The sequence below is a fragment of the Lutra lutra genome, chromosome 10 (genome assembly GCF_902655055.1).
Source record: "Lutra lutra chromosome 10, mLutLut1.2, whole genome shotgun sequence".
Lineage (NCBI taxonomy): Eukaryota > Metazoa > Chordata > Mammalia > Carnivora > Mustelidae > Lutra > Lutra lutra.
In genome coordinates this window covers 62,654,089-62,672,545 of record NC_062287.1, presented here as the reverse complement: position 1 = coordinate 62,672,545, position 18,457 = coordinate 62,654,089, and the positions used below count along the sequence as shown (strand labels likewise).

The 18,457-nt window shown below is 38.5% G+C and overlaps 1 protein-coding gene across 5 annotated transcripts in view; it reads right to left on the bottom strand.

The window, feature by feature from the left end:
- ZNF215 (zinc finger protein 215) overlaps positions 1–18,457 on the bottom strand; it is a 32,109-nt gene that overhangs the window by 11,926 nt on the left and 1,726 nt on the right. For 3 of the 5 annotated variants that reach the window (XM_047692797.1, XM_047692796.1, XM_047692793.1), the window contains exons 2-5: positions 10,741–11,309; positions 3,930–4,012; positions 2,429–2,561; positions 2,004–2,099 (exon numbers count right to left, since the gene is read on the bottom strand). In XM_047692797.1, coding sequence (XP_047548753.1) covers positions 2,004–2,099; positions 2,429–2,561; positions 3,930–4,012; positions 10,741–11,140 — 712 coding nt within the window. In that variant the 5' untranslated portion in view covers positions 11,141–11,309. Of the gene's footprint in view, positions 1–2,003; positions 2,100–2,428; positions 2,562–3,929; positions 4,013–10,740; positions 11,310–18,457 lie in introns of those variants that run through there. The other 2 variants (XM_047692794.1, XM_047692795.1) reach the window with 2 other exon arrangements.

The following is an 18,457-nucleotide window of genomic DNA, read 5'->3' as shown; positions in this document are numbered from 1 at the left end:
AAGCCTCTGCCTTCAGCTCAGGTCATGATCTCAGGGTCCTGGGATCAAGCCCCACATCAGGCTCTCTGCTCAGTGGGGAGCCTGCTTCCTCCTCACTCTTTCTCTGCCTGCCTTTCTGCCTACTTGTGATCTCTCTCTCTGTCAAATAATAAAATCTTAAAAAAAAAAAAAAAAGATATCCAAGAGAAATGTCATGTATCTGCAGATTTTTCAATTCAGAAAGGAAGCCTGGGCTGGGGACACAAATTTGTAAGTTGCCTCCATGTGTGTGGTAAGTGAAGCTGCAGTTGTGAATGTGATAACCTAGAGAAGAAAACACAGACTGAGAAAAGATGACAAAATGAGACCACATGTCGAGAAACTCTGAAATTAGAGTTAGAGAAAGAGAAGTCTCCACCAGACAGAGAAAGAAAGGCCAGAAAGAGAGGAGGAAAATCAGAAGCATTGTAAGAACCTACGACTGTTTTTAAGAGCAAGGAGCAGGTAATGTAAGATAAGGAATAAAAAAATATCACTGGAGTTAGCTACAAGAAAGTATTCTATGACCTTTAGTAAGGACTGTTTCAGATGGAGATGTAGAATAAGAGCTAAACTGGAATGGGTGAACAAAAGGTGAGGAAATGAGAAAAGTACAAAATATTTTGAGAAGACTGGCTATAAAGAGGTGAGAAATAGAGTAACAGGTTGAGAGAAAAAATTTTCAAATCAGTAATGACTTCAAATGTTGAAAAGCTAATGTGAGGATGAAGTAGAAATGGTAAAAATGTAAGTTAAAGAAGGCAGCGAGAAATGGGGTCCAAAAGAAAAGGGGGGGCAGGGAAATTTACCTTAGAAAGGAAGAAATTGAATAATTAGCTTTTCAAATCAATACAGATTTTAGGTAAACAAGAGGGTGCTAGGGTGATAATAATAAATAGATAATACATTATTAGTGACAGTACGGATTGGTATAACCTTTCTACAGACAATACAGCACAATGTAACAGGACTTAAATAAATTCATGCCCCTTGATACTGGAGTTTCTCTTCTAATAAGTATATCCTAAGAGACTTATCAGATGTGCCTGAAAACTTGGCAACAATCTGAATGTCCAACAGCTGGGGGAACGGTTATATATATTATAATACATGTATATGATAGAACATTACATGTGAATTAGAAACCATGCTTTCACAAACTATTTAGTGACACAGGTAATTGCCCATGGTATCATATTAGGTGAGAAGAGCAGAATATAAAGTCACATATCCCTGATGATCCCAATTTTGGAAAAATACAAATCTTCACAAGCCACAGAGACACATCATCACAAAGAAAAAAGTCTAAGAAAATAAATCAAAAATGTTAATACTGCACAGTTCTGGGGAGTGAGGTAATGGGGTGAGCTCTATTCCTCTTTAAACTTTTCTACATGTACTAAAATTTACATTAAGCATACAATAATCAACAATCTCCCACAAACAAAATATTAGTAAGAATTAAGAGATTACATGAAGGTAGAAAGTTAGGGCACAAGAAGTTCTATAGTAAACGAAGGAAAAATGGAAGATTACTAAAGTCACTCTAGTATAAAGCACAACATTCTCTTTTCTTTAAAAGAAAGAATATGATTTCCTGTTGGGTTAGCTAATGTTTGTTTACATAGCACTTACCACGTGCTAGGCACTGTTCTAATTGTGCTACACATATGACTCACTTAAGCCTCACAGGAACGTGGAGGTAAGTACTGTAATAAACTCCATGTTACAGATGAGGAGACTGGCAGGTAGGTTGCTCCGGACCACACAGCTTTAAAGGCATCTGTGTTCCTCACCTACATTCTTTTGCCTATCCACCAAAGGAAAAGAATCTGTGAACGAAAGGCAATGGTGACTTTTCCCCTTCAAAGCCTGGGCGGTTTTGTCGTCACCTCGTGACTCTTACTCTAAGGCTGTTAACAGTACACTGTGTATTTGATAAACAGAAGTTTCTTACAGCTGCCTTGTATCTGCCTGGTTCTTACCCAAAACAGATGTGCTTGGGATATTGTGCTCCACTGTCCATCTTCTTTCCTTACTCTCCAACTTGGAGATCTCAACTGGCTTGGAAAATACATGTTCTGTTCATGCGGAAAATGAAAAAAACAACAACAACAACAACAACAAAACAGACACCTCAGCCATTTTTAAAGGGAAGAGATTCCATTCCTCTGTAGTCTAAGAGCCTCTGAAAGGCTAGCAGTCACCACGGGTCTGTGAATATCTAGCTTTCCATTAGGAAGGACTTCCACTCAGATACACAACAGGAAAACGTGTTATTATGCCCAAAGGATATTAGGAAACCTGAACCCAAACCCAAGTACCCTTAACCACTGCAGTCGTCCTCTGGTTTTTAGCAGCAGATGAAGAGACTACTGACAGGCAGAGGAGGTAAATACACAGAAACCACCTTGAGACAACGAATTCAGGTTCCTATAGTTCTCCAGCATCACATCCCTGTGCAGAGTCTTTATAGCAGGGTCCAGTTGTCCCCACTCTTCCTCGTTGAATTCCACAATCACATCTTTGAATGTCACTGGTTCCTAAAACATTAAATTCCTTTGTAACCAAAGGTCACTCCCAAAAATATTACCAGAGGAGAAATGAATTAGGAAAGAATAGGGTAGATCATCAGAAGATGTAAGAAACTGACAAATGTTTGGGGTTCTAAGTGATGAAAATCAAGTTATACTCGAGGCCTATCAACTTGGTATTCTGTGAGGGCTACAAAAGGAAATCAAATGCAGTCCTAACCCTCAATTAACTTTTATTTTGGTTGAGAAAAAAAAAAAGTTGCAAAAATCTGGAACAAAAAATTATTATAGAGTAAAAATACCTGCCATAGAAGGAGTTCAGAACAAAAAGAGTTTTGGATAGATGTGAGGGGAATTTGTAATGAAGATGGAGACTCCGCTAGCAGAAGAGGTAGGGCATTTTCTCTAACTGAGAAAGGCAGCCTGCTAACTCCTTCCCAGGCCGGTCAGCCAGTCCTTTCCTGACTACCCAAGATGAAGTAGCCACCCTCCTCATCAGTCTCTACTGCACTGTTTCTTTTCTTTGTAATAATTATTACTATCTGCAATTATCTTACTTCCCTGTGTGTGCCTGTCTGCCTCGACTGTCATTTCCACAAAGGATTTCCTTTCATTTATCATCATATTCCTGGCCCTTAGCAGTGGTATATCAGACCCTGCACAGGTATTTCTCATGAGGGCCTTCACACCATCACCTGTTGCACTTCCCTCTTTAGCATTCCCGAGCTTGTCATAACAGGCACCTTTAGTCACAGTGAAATACACAAATCTCTTCCCTCCCTGTGCCTCAGAGCCAGATGACTCCACATCAGATGACATGAGAAAATCATCTACATTAGTTTGCCCACTTCCTCACCTTCTTCCCTCAACCCTCTGCAACCTGACTTCTATTAGTATCTTCATGATAGTAAGGGAATAAGCCCCACTCAGGCTGGATTTTCCTGAATTTTTTAAAGGATTTATCCTTGTAAAATTCTCCTCTTTGCCCTTCAGTGACATCGTATCTTCCTGGTTTTCCTCTACCACTTTGATGCTTTTATTTCAGTATCCTTTGGGATTTCTCCTGCTCCTGCCTATTCAATGACATTACTCAGGACTCTGCCCTTGGCTCCCCTCACATTTAATTCTAAACATTCTCTGGTGGGCTCTATTTCTATGGCTTTTTTATTGTCTATTAAACCAGAGGGAGCAGATGCACAGAAAAATACAAGGATTAAATATTTTCCAGAGTGTATCATTAACTAAAATAAAACAGATCCAATGTCCTATGGGAGAAATAATAGTCTTATATCCTTAGATGGACTATATTTAGCAAAAGCTCAAAAGCCGAAAAAGAAAAAGCAGATCATTTCAGTAAAGAGTAGGATCCGAATTCACCTGGGAATCGCCAGTTAGTGAGTCAGATTCCATTTTCTCCTTGATGCTCCCCTTCTGGAGGACAGAATCCTTGCAGGGTAGCTCTGAGAAAGATGAAAGAAAACGTTAGGGAGACATGATTTGTCCTGGAGAAACATTTAATGATTATAGTAGTAGTTCTAACATACTATTCATAGGAATCATCTTCAGAGCTTTGGAAAAATAACGATGTCAGGCCCTACCAGCAATCAGAATCTCCAACGGTGGGGCTCAGATATTATAGTTTTTAAAAACTCTAAAAATGATTCTGATACTCTACCAGAGGTTGAGAAATATTGGATCAGGGTGAAGAAGGCCAAACTAATATTTTGAGGCTTCATCTGTGGTTGTAGCAGATTCCAAAAAATAACTTGAATTCTGTCCTAACTAAAGTCTACAGTTTTGCAGTAAGTTTTGACATTGAAAGTATGCATCCTTAACTTTTATTCTTTGTCAAGGCTGTTGTGAGTATTTGGAGTCCTTTGTATTTTCATATGAACTTTAGGACCACCTTGTCCGTTTCTGCAAAAAAAGGTAACTGGAGTTTTGCTATGAATTGCATTCGAACCTGCAGAGTGCTTTATGGAGTATTATCATCTTAACAACATTAAGTCACCCAATACATGAACACAGGCTGTCTTTTTAAAATTATTATTTTTAAATTATTTTTTAATGAAAAAAAAAAAAAAAAAGATAGGTAACCCAGTTCAAGAGATTCCAAGGGCTGCTGATGGGCTCTGCAGGCCTCTCTGGGTACTCAAATGGCAGTAGGTGTGAACTCTGAACCAGTCGTCTTCCTTTCGACTTGTGGATACTGGGATAGGCAGTTGTAAATAGATGCCTTATGGCTTTTGCTACGAAATCTTAAAAAAAAAAAAATCACATAAAAGTGACTTATGCATTTTAAACCCATATTGTTCAAGGATAAACTGCCTAAGAATAGATCACATGACAGTAAAGATAGCTTTACTTCTTCCTTTCCAATTAGGATATTTTTAGTTGTACTAGCTAGTACCTCCAGTATAATGTTGAACAGAAGTGGCCAGAGTGGGCATCCTTGTCTTGTTCCTTATTCTAAGGGCAAAGCTTTCAGTCTTTAACCATTAGGTAAGATGCTTCCTATAGGTTTTTCATAGATGCCCTTTATCAGGTAAAAGAAATTCCCTTCTAATCCTAGTATGTGAGTGTTTTTATCATGAAAGGGCACTGGATTCTGTCAAATGCTTTTTCTGTATCAAGAGGACCTTGTGGGCACCTGGGTGACTTAGTCTGTTAAGTGTCTACCTTCAGCTCAGGTCATGATTTCGGGGTCCTGGGATTGAGTCCCACAACAGGCTCCTTGCTTAGCGGGGAGTCTGCTTCTCCCTCAGCCTCTCCCTCTGCCCTTCTCCCCAACTTGGGCACGCTGTACTCTAATAAATAAAATCTTATTTAAAAAAAAAAAAAGAGGACATTGTGATTTTCCCCGATTAGAATGTGTATAATATTTATGTTCATATGTTGAACCATCCTGTATTCCTGGGAAAAATCCCATTTGGTCATGGTGTATTATCCTCTTAATATGCTGCTGGATGTGGCTTGCTGGTTTTCTTTTCTTGTGAGGTCTTCGCCTGGCTTTGGCATCAGGTTAAAACTCATCATCAATAAGTTAGAAAGTATTCTTTTTTTTTTTTTAAAGATTTTATTTATTTATTTTGACAGAGAGAGAGATCACAAGCAGGCAGAGAGGCAGGCAGAGAGAGGGGAGGAAGCAGGCTCCCCGCAGAGCAGAGAGCCCGATGCGGGGCTCGATCCCAGGACCCTGAGATCATGACCCGAGCCGAAGGCAGCGGCTTAACCACTGAGCCACCCAGGCGCCCCTAGAAAGTATTCTTTTTTTCTTGGTCAGTGTAGTTAAGTCTTTGTCAATTTTATTTTTTCAAATGACCCACTTTGTTTCATTGATCCTGTTGTTTTTCTATCCTCTATTTCATTTATCTCTGCCTAATCTTTTTAAAATTTCTATTTATGAATTTTCCAGATTTCCTTCTTTTTTAAAAAAATATTTTATTTATTTGACAGAGATAGAGTGCAAGAGAACACAAGCAGGGGGAGCAGCAGAAGGAGAGGGAGAAGCAGGATCCCCACTGAACAGGGATCCCAATGTGAAGCTCCATTCTAGGACCCTGGGATCATGACCTGAGCCAAATCAAAGGCAGACTCTTAACCAACTGAGCCACTCAGGCATCCCTTTAGAGTTCCTTCTATTACTGATTTCTAATTTCATTCTCTTGTGGTCAAAAAAGATACTTTGTATGATTTAAATGTTTAAATTAATTGTCACTTGTTTTGGCCTAACATTTGGTCTACCCTGGAAAATATTCCATGTGCATTTGAAAAGAATATACATTCTGCTGTTGCTGGGTAGAGTGCTTATATATTTGTTAGGTCTAACTTGGTTATAGAGTAGTTAAAGTCTTCTATTTCCTTTTTCGTCTTTCTTCCTGTTGTTCTATCCACTAATGAAAGTGGGGTGCTTAAGTCTCCAGCTATTATTCTTGATCTATTTCTCCCTCATTTTTGTCAATTTTTGTGAGCCTGTCTTAATTCTTGTTCATCACTGACTTACTTTTTTTAACTTATTTGTAACATCTATATTCTTTGTTGTGTGTACCCACTTAAGTCTGTTCCCTTAGCTTAGTGGTCAGCTAATGATTCCTAAGAGACTTCCTTAGCTACCTGGAATCAAAACAGAACAGAACAGAACAGAACAAAACAAAACAACCACAAACAAAAGTCATTTCCTAGTCTTTGCAGATGGGCTGCAGGTGTTGAGACTTGCCTTAAACACTTAGCCAGATAATTTTTCAACATTACCTTAGTCTTTAGTTTCTGTTTATGCAAAGCTTGAAGGTCAGTCAGAGGTGAGAGTTAAGTAAGGCCTTATCAGGTTTTTCTGAACATGTACCCAGCCTTCTAGATCTCTAGGAGTATGTAAGAACTTTTCCAAAAACCTTATTCCCCAAAGCATCTCATACCCCTCAGCCTTTCCTCCCAATCCTTTTGTGTTCACTGTCTTAGGTGGGAGAGGCTAATACGTTTCCCATTAAATGCTTTGACAAATGCTGCCCAGGTGGCCACCTCTGCCCTGGGAGAGTTCTGACTCAGATAAAACAAGGGCAAGCCCTTTGGGTGGGTTCTTTAGTGAGCCAAGACAGGTTAAAACAAATTAAAAACCTTCCTCAGTCCTCTATTACCTGGCAACCTCTCCTTTCCTTCTCAACCAGACTTCAAGAATAGTCTATAATCATTATCACATTCACACCTTAGCCATCAATCTCTTTTTGGTGGTCGTGGTGGTGGGGAGTATGTATGTGATAGGGAGAATAATAGACCCCGGAGATACACACCCCTAATCCTTGGGTACACTGGCAAAAGGGATTCAGCAGATATGATTAAAGTTAAGGACCTTGAGAGATGAGGACTCACCCTTTATGATTTGGGTGATCACAATCTAATCACATGAATCCTAAAAAACAGGTTTCCCAGCTGTGGTCAGGGTAAGTGAGAGGAGGAGAGAGAGCAACCATGCTCTAAGCAAGTGCATGTACTGTGACAACAGAATGGAGGGTAAGAGAAAGCAGTGTGGAAAGCACATGGCTCACCATTGCAAGCTTTGAAGATGGGTGAAAGGAATCATGAGGTCCAAAAAGGAATGCAATCCTATTGATGCCTTGATTTTTGTTCAGGGAGACCCATTTTGGACTACTGACCTACAGACCTGTAGAATAATACATTCACTAACTTTGTGGTCATTTGTTATGGCAGCAATAGAAAACTAACATAACTAACTACCAAGCACCACCTCAACTCCTTCTCTGAAGCTGTTCTAAAGCTTAACAATTACTTCATAATCAACAATTTCATTAAATTGCTTTCAATACTCATCTTTTTTAAACTTAAAAAAAAAAGATTTTATTTATTTATTTGAGAGAGAAAGAGAGAGAGAGTATGAGAAGACGGAGGATCAGAGGGAGAAGGAGACTACCTGCCCAGCAGGGAGTGTGATGTGGGACTTGATACTGGGACTCCAGGATCATGAACTGAGCTGAAGGCAGTCACTTAACCAAATGAGCCACCCAGGCACCCTCAATACTCATCATAATAGGAGAACCTTTTTGTCATACCAGTGTTGATACTCCCTTCTTGAATATTTCCCTTTTCCTAGCTCAAGATGCTAACATTTCCTGGTTCTCTGATGTCCCAGATTATGCTTTCTAGCCTGCTTGCCTGGCTTTTCTTCTTCTGTTTAATCTTTTATTTCTTTTTCAAATAAGGACTAAATATAGCTATAATATCATCACTCTCCCCAACCAAAAATTCCTTGTCAAATATTCAATCAACTGCCTCATGACTTATAAGGTTCACACACCCTCTTGATTTGTTATACATCTTTTACATTTAATTTCTAAATCCCTTGTCCGTATCACCACTTCTCCCTTAAAATTATTTTGTTGTAGAGAAGTGCCTGGGTGGCTCAGCTGGTTAAACGTCCAACCTTTGATTTCGGCTCAGGTCATGACCCCAGGCTCATGAGATGGAGCCCCATGTTGGGCTCATGAGATGGAGCCCCATGTTGGGTTCCTGCTCAGTATTGAGTCTGCTGGAGATTCTCTCTTCCTTTCTGCTTGCTTGCGCATGTGTGCTCTCTCTAAATAAGCAAAATCTTTAAAAAAAAAAATAAAATTAGGGGCGCCTGGGTGGCTCAGTCATTTAAGCGTCTGCCTTTGGCTCAGGTAATGATCCCAGGGTCCTGGGATCAAGTCCCGCATCAGGCTCCCTGCTTGGCAGGAAGCCTGCTTCTCCCTCTCCCATGCCCCCTGCTTCTGTTCCCTCTCTCACTGTGTCTCTCTCTGTCAGATAAATAAATCTTTAAAAAATAAATAAATCAAATCATTGTTTTAGAAACTAGATTGTCTTGTAGTTTCCCAGAGTTTAGATTTTACTAATGGCATTCCCATGATATGATTTAACATGTTCCTCCATCCTCTGTATTTCCTGTAATGAGCAGTTAGATCTATGACAGACCTTAAATACTGATGCTCCCTAACGATATGAATTTTTCCTACTTCTATTCACACCTGTAAATTTCCAAACCTATAGAGATCTCAAATTCAACATGCCACATAACTACTGTATAAATCCCCTCCCATAACATCTGCTACTTGTGCCTTATTCATGTGTGGCAGAACATGCACATTTACATCAAATCTTACCCCTACTCACATCTTATATGCAGCCCATAATTCCTTCAGGTTCAAATTCCTGTTTTCCCAATACTCCCACATTCTTTAACACCTCATCTATCTTAACTCATTTTCCTGTTTTCAGAGTCATCAGGTCTATCCCTTAAACAAGACGCTGATAAACTTTTTCTGTGAAGATCCAGATAGCAACTATTCTGGGTTTTGCAGGCAATATAGTCTCTGCTATAGCCAATCAACTCTGCTCATAGCATGAAATCAACTGTAGACTCAAAGTACATCAGTGGGCATGGCTGTGTTCCAAAAGCACTATCTCCAAAAACTTTTGGTTTGGTGGCCATAGTTTGCCAACCACCTACTCCATATTGATATCAAAATGATATTTTAAAAGGCAAATCAAATCGTTTTACTCCCCTACCCATGCTGTGAGATCTCATTCTCTACTTTCATTTCCTACAAAATAAAACTGTGCTTCCTGATATAGTAAAGTCCTTCATGATCTGGCCCTTGACACCCTCTAGCTTCAGAAAAAGATAATTTCTTTTCATATGGAAAGAGTTACTCTTTTTTTAAGGTTCTTTTTTTTCTTTTTAACTGACGTATAATTGACATATAACATCCTACAGTTGACCCTTGAACAACAAGAGTGGTCAGGGACACCAAACTCCTGAGTAGTTGGAAATCGGCATATAACTTCTGACTCCCCCAAAACTTAACTACTAATAGCCTACCACTGACCAGAAGCCATACCAAAAACATGAGCAGTCTAATGCATATTTTTTATATGTATCACATAAAGTGAGGCAGAGAAAAGAAAATGTTAAGAAAATCATAAGAGAAAATACATTTACTGTACTGTGCTGTATTTATTGAAAAACACCCATGTATAATTGGACCCACACAGTTTAAAACCATGTTGTTCATGGGTCAACTCTATTAGCTTCAGGTGAACAACATAATGATTCAATATTTAATGTATATTACAAAATGATCACCAAAGTAAGTCTGTTAACATCTGTCACCACCTATAGTTACAAAAATTATTTTTTTGTAATGAGTGCTCTTAAGATCTAATGTCTTTTTTTTTTTTTTTAAAGATTTTGTTTATTTATTTGACAGACAGGGATCACAAGTAGGCAGAGAGGCTGGCAGAGAGAGAAGGAAGCAGGCTCCCCTCGGAGCAGAGAGCCTGATGCGGGGCTCGATCCCAAGACCCTGGGATCATGACCTGAGCTGAAGGCAGAGGCTTTAACCCACTGAGCCACCCAGGCACCCCTTAAGATCTAATGTCTTAACAACTTTCAAATATGCAATACAGTATTATCAACTATAGTCACTATCCTGTACATTACATTCCCATGACTTATTTATTTTATACCTGGAAGTTTCTATACTTGTGACCCTCCACCCATTTTGCCCATCCTTCACCTCCGGCAACCAATCTGTTCTCTGTATGTTCGAGCTAATTTTTCCTTTTTTTTTTTTTTTTTGGATTTCACGTAAAGGTCAATAATAATAATAATTCTACTGCCAATTTTCTACATTCTCACCTTCATCTTTAAGCATTTCAATCACATCCTCTATGAGGGACACCACTTCTTTGCTGTTCTTTGGATGCTGTAAATTCACCCAAGTCCTGATGTCTTCAGGGAGAATTGTCAGAAACTGTTCTAGCACTAACAGCTCTAGGATCTGCTGCTTTGTATGAACGTCTGGTCTCAGCCACTGAAGACAGAGCTCCCAGAGTTGACACAGGGCTTCATGAGGCCCAGACACTGCCAAATACTGGAAATGTCTGAACTTTTGACGAGAGGCCTCAGAGTCGTATGTTTCCATGACTGGGATGGATTCCTGTTGCCAGGACACTTTTGCTTTCAGGGCTTCACTTTGTTCACGTCGAATCAGGTTTTGAGGTTTTGAGATAGCCATCAACTTGTTCAGAGGCTGCATCTTCCTAGACAGAACTCCCACTGTAGTTTGAATTTGTCTAACTGGAGGATTCTAGTAATTCTCGGGCTTGGGCTAAGCATTTGTGTACAATATATGTGCAATGTGATTTCAGCCAAGTTCTATCTCAATAAGAGAAAAATTCCAGGAGCTTCAGCCAACAATCAGGTACCTGAGAGAATGAAAAAAGACACCAATATGACCTATATTTAATGAACACATATTAGCATAGTGTTAAAAGATATTATAATACAAATAATATTCTTAAAAATTGTCTAATAAAGGCAGGTGCCCCTTGTTTCCCATTTTTGTAACAAGAAAATATACTATCTCTTTCCCCTTATCACCCACCAAAAAGACAGAAAACACAAACATCACACAAAAAGTGATAAATGAAACAGTCCTTTTAAAACAAACCTCATAATTTAATTGCAATTAGGTTTTTCCTGCACCAGGTGACAACATATCTTTGCTTTTTTTAAATTTTATTTTATTTGTCTATTTAATAGAGAGAAAGAGAGAGAACACAAGCAGAGGAAGCGGGGGGGGCGGGGAGGGGGAATGGGAGAAGTAGACTCCCCGCTGAGCAGGGAGCCCAACATGGAGCTGGATCCTAGGACTGTGGGATCATGACCTGAGCCAAAGGAAGACACTTAACCAACTGAGCCACCTATGTGCTCCAACACATTTTTGCTTTAAAACTAAGCAAAACACATCTTCAGAAGGATATTCAAGTTATTAAGGCTTTACACTAGTGATGCCTAAAAAGCAAATTCTCACTAAAATATCAATAAGATTATATAAAATGAATAAAATTGGAATACCACTAGAAATTAAGTTAAGAAACAATTATTTAAAAAAGTAAGAGAATAAATATGAGTCATTTCATTGCCAGAGAAAAATCTAAACGTACTTTTCAATGACACAGAAATGGTTAGAGAGGGTCGCCTGGGTGGCTCAGTTGGTTAAAGCCTCTGCCTTCTGCTCAGGTCATGATCCCGGGGTCCTGGGATCGAGCCCCACATTGGGCTCTCTGCTCAGTGGGGAGCCTGCTTCCCTTCCTCTCTCTGCCTGCCTCTCTGCCTACTTATGATCTCTGTCTGTCAAATAAATAAATAAAAAATCTAAAAAAAAAAAAAAAAGAAATGGTTAGAAAGCCAGGAAAAAACTCCATACCTATATGGTTAATTAATCTATGATAAGTGAGGCAAGCATACATGATGGGGAAAGGATAGTCTCTGCAATAAATGGTGCTGGAAAACTGGACAGCTACATGCAAAAGAATGAAACTGGACCACTTTCTTACACCATATACAAAAATAATCTCAAAATGATAAAATAAGAGACCAGAAACCATAAAACTGATAACAGAAATAAAGACAGTAATTTCTCGGACATTAGCAACATGTCGGAGACCTTAGCAACACATTTATGGATATGTCTCCTTAAACAAGAAAAACAAACGCAAAAATAAACTATTGGGACTACATCAAAATAAAAACTTTTGCATGGTAAAGGAAACCATCAACAAAACAAAAAGGCAACCTACTGAATGGGAGAATATATTTGAAAATCACATATCTGATAGGCAGTTAATATCCGAAATATATAAAGAATATATACAATTTGAAACACACACACACACACACACACACACACACACACACACATACACACACACAATCAAAAAAATGGGCAGAGGACCTGAATAGACATTTTCCCAAAGAAGATATATGAATGGCCTATAGCCACATGAAAAGATACTCAACATCACCAATCATCAGGAAATGCAAATCAAAACCACAATGAGCTATCATTTCAGACCTGTCAGAAAATGGCTAGTATCAAAAAGACAAGAAATAACAAGTGTTGGTAAGAATGTGTAGAAAAAGGAATCTTGTATACTGCTGGTGGGAATGTCAACTGGTGCAACCACTGTGGAAAACAATACAGAGGTTTGTCAAAAAATTAAAAACAGAAATAGGACATGATCCAGTAATTTCACCACTGGGTATTTAACTGAACAAAATGAAGACAGTAATTTAAAAAGATATATGTACCCCTATGTTTATTGAATTATTTACAATAGCTAAGATATGAAAGCAACCCAAGATGAATGGATAAAGAAGAGGTAGTATGGGGCGCCTGGGTGGCTCAGTGGGTTAAGCCTCTGCCTTCGGCTCAGGTCATGATCCCAGGGTTTCTGGATCGAGCCCTGCATTGGGCTCTCTGCTCCGCAGGAAGCCTGCCTCCACCTCTCTCTCTGCCTGCCTCTCTGCCTACTTGTGATCTCTGTCTGTAAAATAAATAAATAAAATCTTTAAAAAAAAAAAAAAGAGGTAGTATACATATACAATGGGATATCACTCAGCCATTAAAAAAAAGGAGATCTTGCTGTATGCAACAACATGGATGGATCTAGAGGATATTACACTAAGTGAAATAAGAGAGAAAAATAAATACCGTACAATTTCACTTACATGTGGATCTAAAAACCAAAACAAATGAACAAACAAACCAAAAAGACTCTTAAATATGGTGGTTGCCAGAGTAGAGGTGAGTGGGAGGATATGAAAAATAAAGGGAATTAAGAAGTACAAATTTCAGTTACAAAATTAGTCACAGTGATGAGAAGTACAGCATAAGGAATATAGGTAGTAAACTGTAATAACCTATGATGACAGATGGTAACAACACTTATAGTGGTGAGCATTTTAAGTACTGTATAGAACTGTAGAATATGTTGTATACCTGAAACTAATATTGTATGCTAATTTTACTTCAATTAAAAAAAAGTACATTCCAAGATTATAATGATTAGGAGTTTTCATTTGTTAGGACTCACTATGGGCCAGTCTGCAATGTTCACTACGGAAGTTATAGGCTCAACTAAACATTTAGGCTCAGAAGACTACACGGGCCATATTTGGTACTAATTCATTCAGAAGGCCACTGAAGAGAAAATACAGCTTGCTAGCAGAGTAACTGGCATTGTTCTTCAGTGGGAGTCCTTATAGGGTATAGCCAAGTCAAGAGATCCACAGAGGTTGTGCAAAAAGCATATGGACTGAAAAGCCTTCCCAAAAGAGCCAGTATCTTTTTTTTTTAAAGATTTTATTCACTTATTTGACAGAGATCACAAGTAGGCAAAGAGGCAGGCAGAGAGAGACGAGGAAACCCGATGTGGGACTCGATCCCAGGACCCTGGGATCATGACCTGAGCCGAAGGTAGAGGCTTTAACCCACTGAGCCACCCAGGTGCCCTTGAGCCAGTATCTCTTTTAACAACTCTGAACAGAGCACTCATTTTTCCCCAAAGAGCTTGTCAAATTATAAGAGTCATTACAATCAGGGAAGTTCAGATACAGCTTTTTACCCAATTTACAATTCTCCAAGTATGGATGCAATTCAATTTTCAGCGTTCATTTTATCACGCTTCTCTAAGCGAGGGGTTTTCATGAGCAATTTGATACTGAGGAAATCTGACAATGTCTGGAGACAGTTTCAGCTGTCACAACTGGGGGGTCTTAAAGGCACCCATTGAGAGAAGCCCAGCGATCCTGCTAAACATCTTACAATGCACAAGACAGTGCTCTACAATGGAGAATTATCCAGCCCAAAGTGTCAGTAATTCCAAAGTAAAGAAACCCTGCTATAGAGGATACATAGTGACTAAGAGTACATACTTGGGAGTCATACTGACATGAGGTTAAATCCCAGCTGTACTAGTTACTACATATACGAACTTAAGCAAATTATCTAACCAAACCTGAGTTTTCTCAACTGTTAACATGGATATAAAAATACCTGTCTGATTGAATTATAGGGATTAAAAGAACACTCATCCACTTCTTGGCAGATAATATGTAATCAATATCCATTTTATTGAGTTTTTTTTAAATCATAAATGGATGTTGAATTTTGTCAAATCATTTTTCTGCATCTATTGAAATTATGTGATTTTATTTTTCATTTTCTTAATGTTGTGTATCGCATTGACTGATTTGCAGATATATTTGCAAATCATATCTGGTAAGAGATTAATACCCAAAATATATAAAGAACTCCTACAACTTAATAACAAAAAAGAAATCTGATTTTAAAATAGGCAGAAGATTTTAATATTTTTCCAGAGAAGACATTTGAACATTTTTCCAAAGAAAACATACAGATGGCCAACAGATACATAAAATATGCTCAACATCACTGATCATCAGGCAAAACCAAATCAAAACCACAATAAGGCATCACCCCACACCTGCAAGAATGATTATTATGAAAAAGACAAAACATAACAAGTGTTGCTGAGGATATGGAGAAAAAGGAACCCTTGTACACTGTTGATGGTGGTGTCAATTGGTGCAACCACTCTGGAACAGTGTGGAGGTTCCTTAAAACAGTAAAACAGAACTACCCTATATCCAGCAACTCCACTTCTGGGTATTTATCCAAAGAAAATGAAAACACTAACTGGGAAAGATATACACACCTTCATGTTCACTGCAGCACTGTTTACAATAGCCAAGATATGGAAACAACCTAAATGTCCATCAATAGATGAATGGATAAAGGAATTTATTTACACACACACACACACACAGAGGAATATTATTCAGCTATAAAAAGAATAAAATCTTACCATTTGCAACAACATGGATGTACTTTAAGGGAATTATGATGTGAAATAAAGTCAGAGAAAGAAAAAAAAAGTCTGATTTCTCTTATATGTGTAATCTTAAAAACGAACAAAAATAGAAGTTCAGAGAACAACCTGGTGGTTGCTAGAGAAGAATGGTAGGTGGGAGAAATGGGTAAAGGGGGTCAAAGGTCTCCCAGATCTCAAATTTTAATACCATTCTTCAATACAAGGAACCGTGGCTCCATGGAGAAATGACTTATTCTAGAACTGGAGCAAGAAATACACAAGATGGGGATGCCTCGGTGGTTCAGTTGGTTAAGTGTCTGCATTTGGCTCAGGTCATGATCTCTGGGTCCTAGAATAGAGCTCCACACCAGGTTCCTGGTTTGGCGGTGGGGGGGGGGGGGTCCTTCTCCCTCTGCCTCTCCCTCTGTCCCTCTCCGACTTCTGCCGTCTCTCTCTCAAACACACACACACACACACACACACACACACACACGGTGGGCTTGGAGCATCATGAAGTGCTTGAAAATAGATAAGAGCTCAAAAACCATTTACTGGGGAATGTACAAGGTAAACAGGAGCAAAAGGAAAGAGCTATCAATGGCCAAAGCTGAAACAATATGAGCAATAACTGAAACTATAAAATTAATATCCATAAGCTACACTAATATACATGACTGACTCAATCAATAAATAAGTGGGGGAAAAACAGACCAATCTCTCATGCAGAATTCCAAATAATTTGTGTAGATACTCAGCCCTCCAGGAGGAGGAGTGTAACTCTCCATTCCTTGAGATTGGGCTCTGCATAGTGAATCCCTTCCAGAGTAAATATGGGAAGAAGGAAAAAGAATAAATTTATAGTGGAGAAACCTAAAAAATATACTTCAGCCACGTGATCAAAGTTAACATCCATAATGACAGGTCATGTTACAGTATGTCCCTCTGAGACGATGTGGTAGAAAGATTTGCCTTCCCCAAACCTATAACCCCAGTCTAATCATGAGAAATTCTAACAAATTCTAATAGATGGGTTTCCTACAGTATACCTGACCAGTACTCCCCAAAACTATAAAGGTCATTAAAAACAAGTCTCAGAAACTGTCACAGCAAAGTCGACCCTAAGGCGATATAACAACTAAATGTAATATGACATCCTGAGTGGGATGCTGAATCAGAAAAAGGACATTAGGCAAAAATTAAAGAAGTATGATTTAAGTATGGACTTCAGTTAATGGATCTAATTAATAGATATAATTAACATACTGATTTGTTACTAATAGGGGAAATGGGTATGTGGTATATGGGAACTCTTTGTACTATACTCTCAATTTTTCTTTAAGTCTGAAATTGTTGTAAAATAAAATTTTTATTAAAAAAATTAAAAGACACTTGTCTGATGTATAGAGATTCAAAAGGATGTGTGGTAAATTTATGAAACAGAATTAGGGAGCCATTTAGTAAAATAGGATGAGATTAAGGTAAATTCTAAAATGGATTAAGAGACAGGCAATCTTGGGGCAGCTCGGTGGCTCAGTGGGTTAAGCCTCTGCCTTCAGCTCGGGTCATGATCTCAGGGTTCTGGGATCAAGCCCCATGCCGGGCTCTCTGCTTGGAGGGGAACCTACTTCCCCCTCTCTCTGCCTACTTGTGATCTTTCTCTCTCTGTCAAGTAGATAAATAAGATCTTAAAAAAAAAAAAAAAGAGAGACAGGCAATCTTGATTGGAAGGAGTAAAGAACAAAAAGGGATACTTCATTGAACCAGTGATATGAGAGACAAATCTAAAAGTCTCTTCCAAAATGCTGAGATAAGGGAGAACAAAATCTTATGGTGAAAAACAAATTAAAATTGTTTTCTACAGTTTCTTAAAAACTGTTTCTCTCCATTCGCCATCTTGTACAGATATATTGGCACCATTTATACACTCATTAGTACCCCCATTATATCTCCACCAGACATAGAACTAAGTGTATCAAGTGAAGGAAGATTTTGAGATCCAACACAAACCTTCTCTAAGCTTATGGAAAGCATGGTTCATTAAAAAAGAAAAAAGAAAAAAGAAGTTTCAAAGTGCTACAGAGGTATCATGGGGTCCTACCAAAGAATAAACCATATGCCCACTTTTTAAATTACTATCAAGGGAGAAAGAAGGGAAAAAAGCTCACAGGCAAATGATAAAAATAAAATGAAACACCAAGGAAGCACAGAAACTTAAAAAATTAAAGCAAGAAATAGTAACAATGATATCCACTATAACAGTAAATGTACTGGATAAATAATTTCACTGTATAAACACTCAAAAGACATCCAAAACAAAAGAACTGGAAAGAGGAAAATAAGAGGGATGATTTAAAACATAATAAACAGGGGCGCCTGGGTGGCTCAGTGGGTTAAAGGCTCTGCCTTCAGCACAGGTCATGATTCCAGCATCCTGGGATGGGATGGAGCCCCACATTTGGCTCTCTGCTCGGCAGGGAGTCTGCTTCCCCTTTTCTCTCTGCCAGCCTCTCGGTCTACTTGTGATCTCTCTCTCTGTCACATAAATAAATAAAATCTTAAAAAAATAATAAACAATTATGCAGGCATATAATGATTTAAAAGCACAAATGCATGAAAGTAGATGAAAAGGAAACTTTAAATGAATGAAGGTACAACTTATAATCAAATAGGACTTG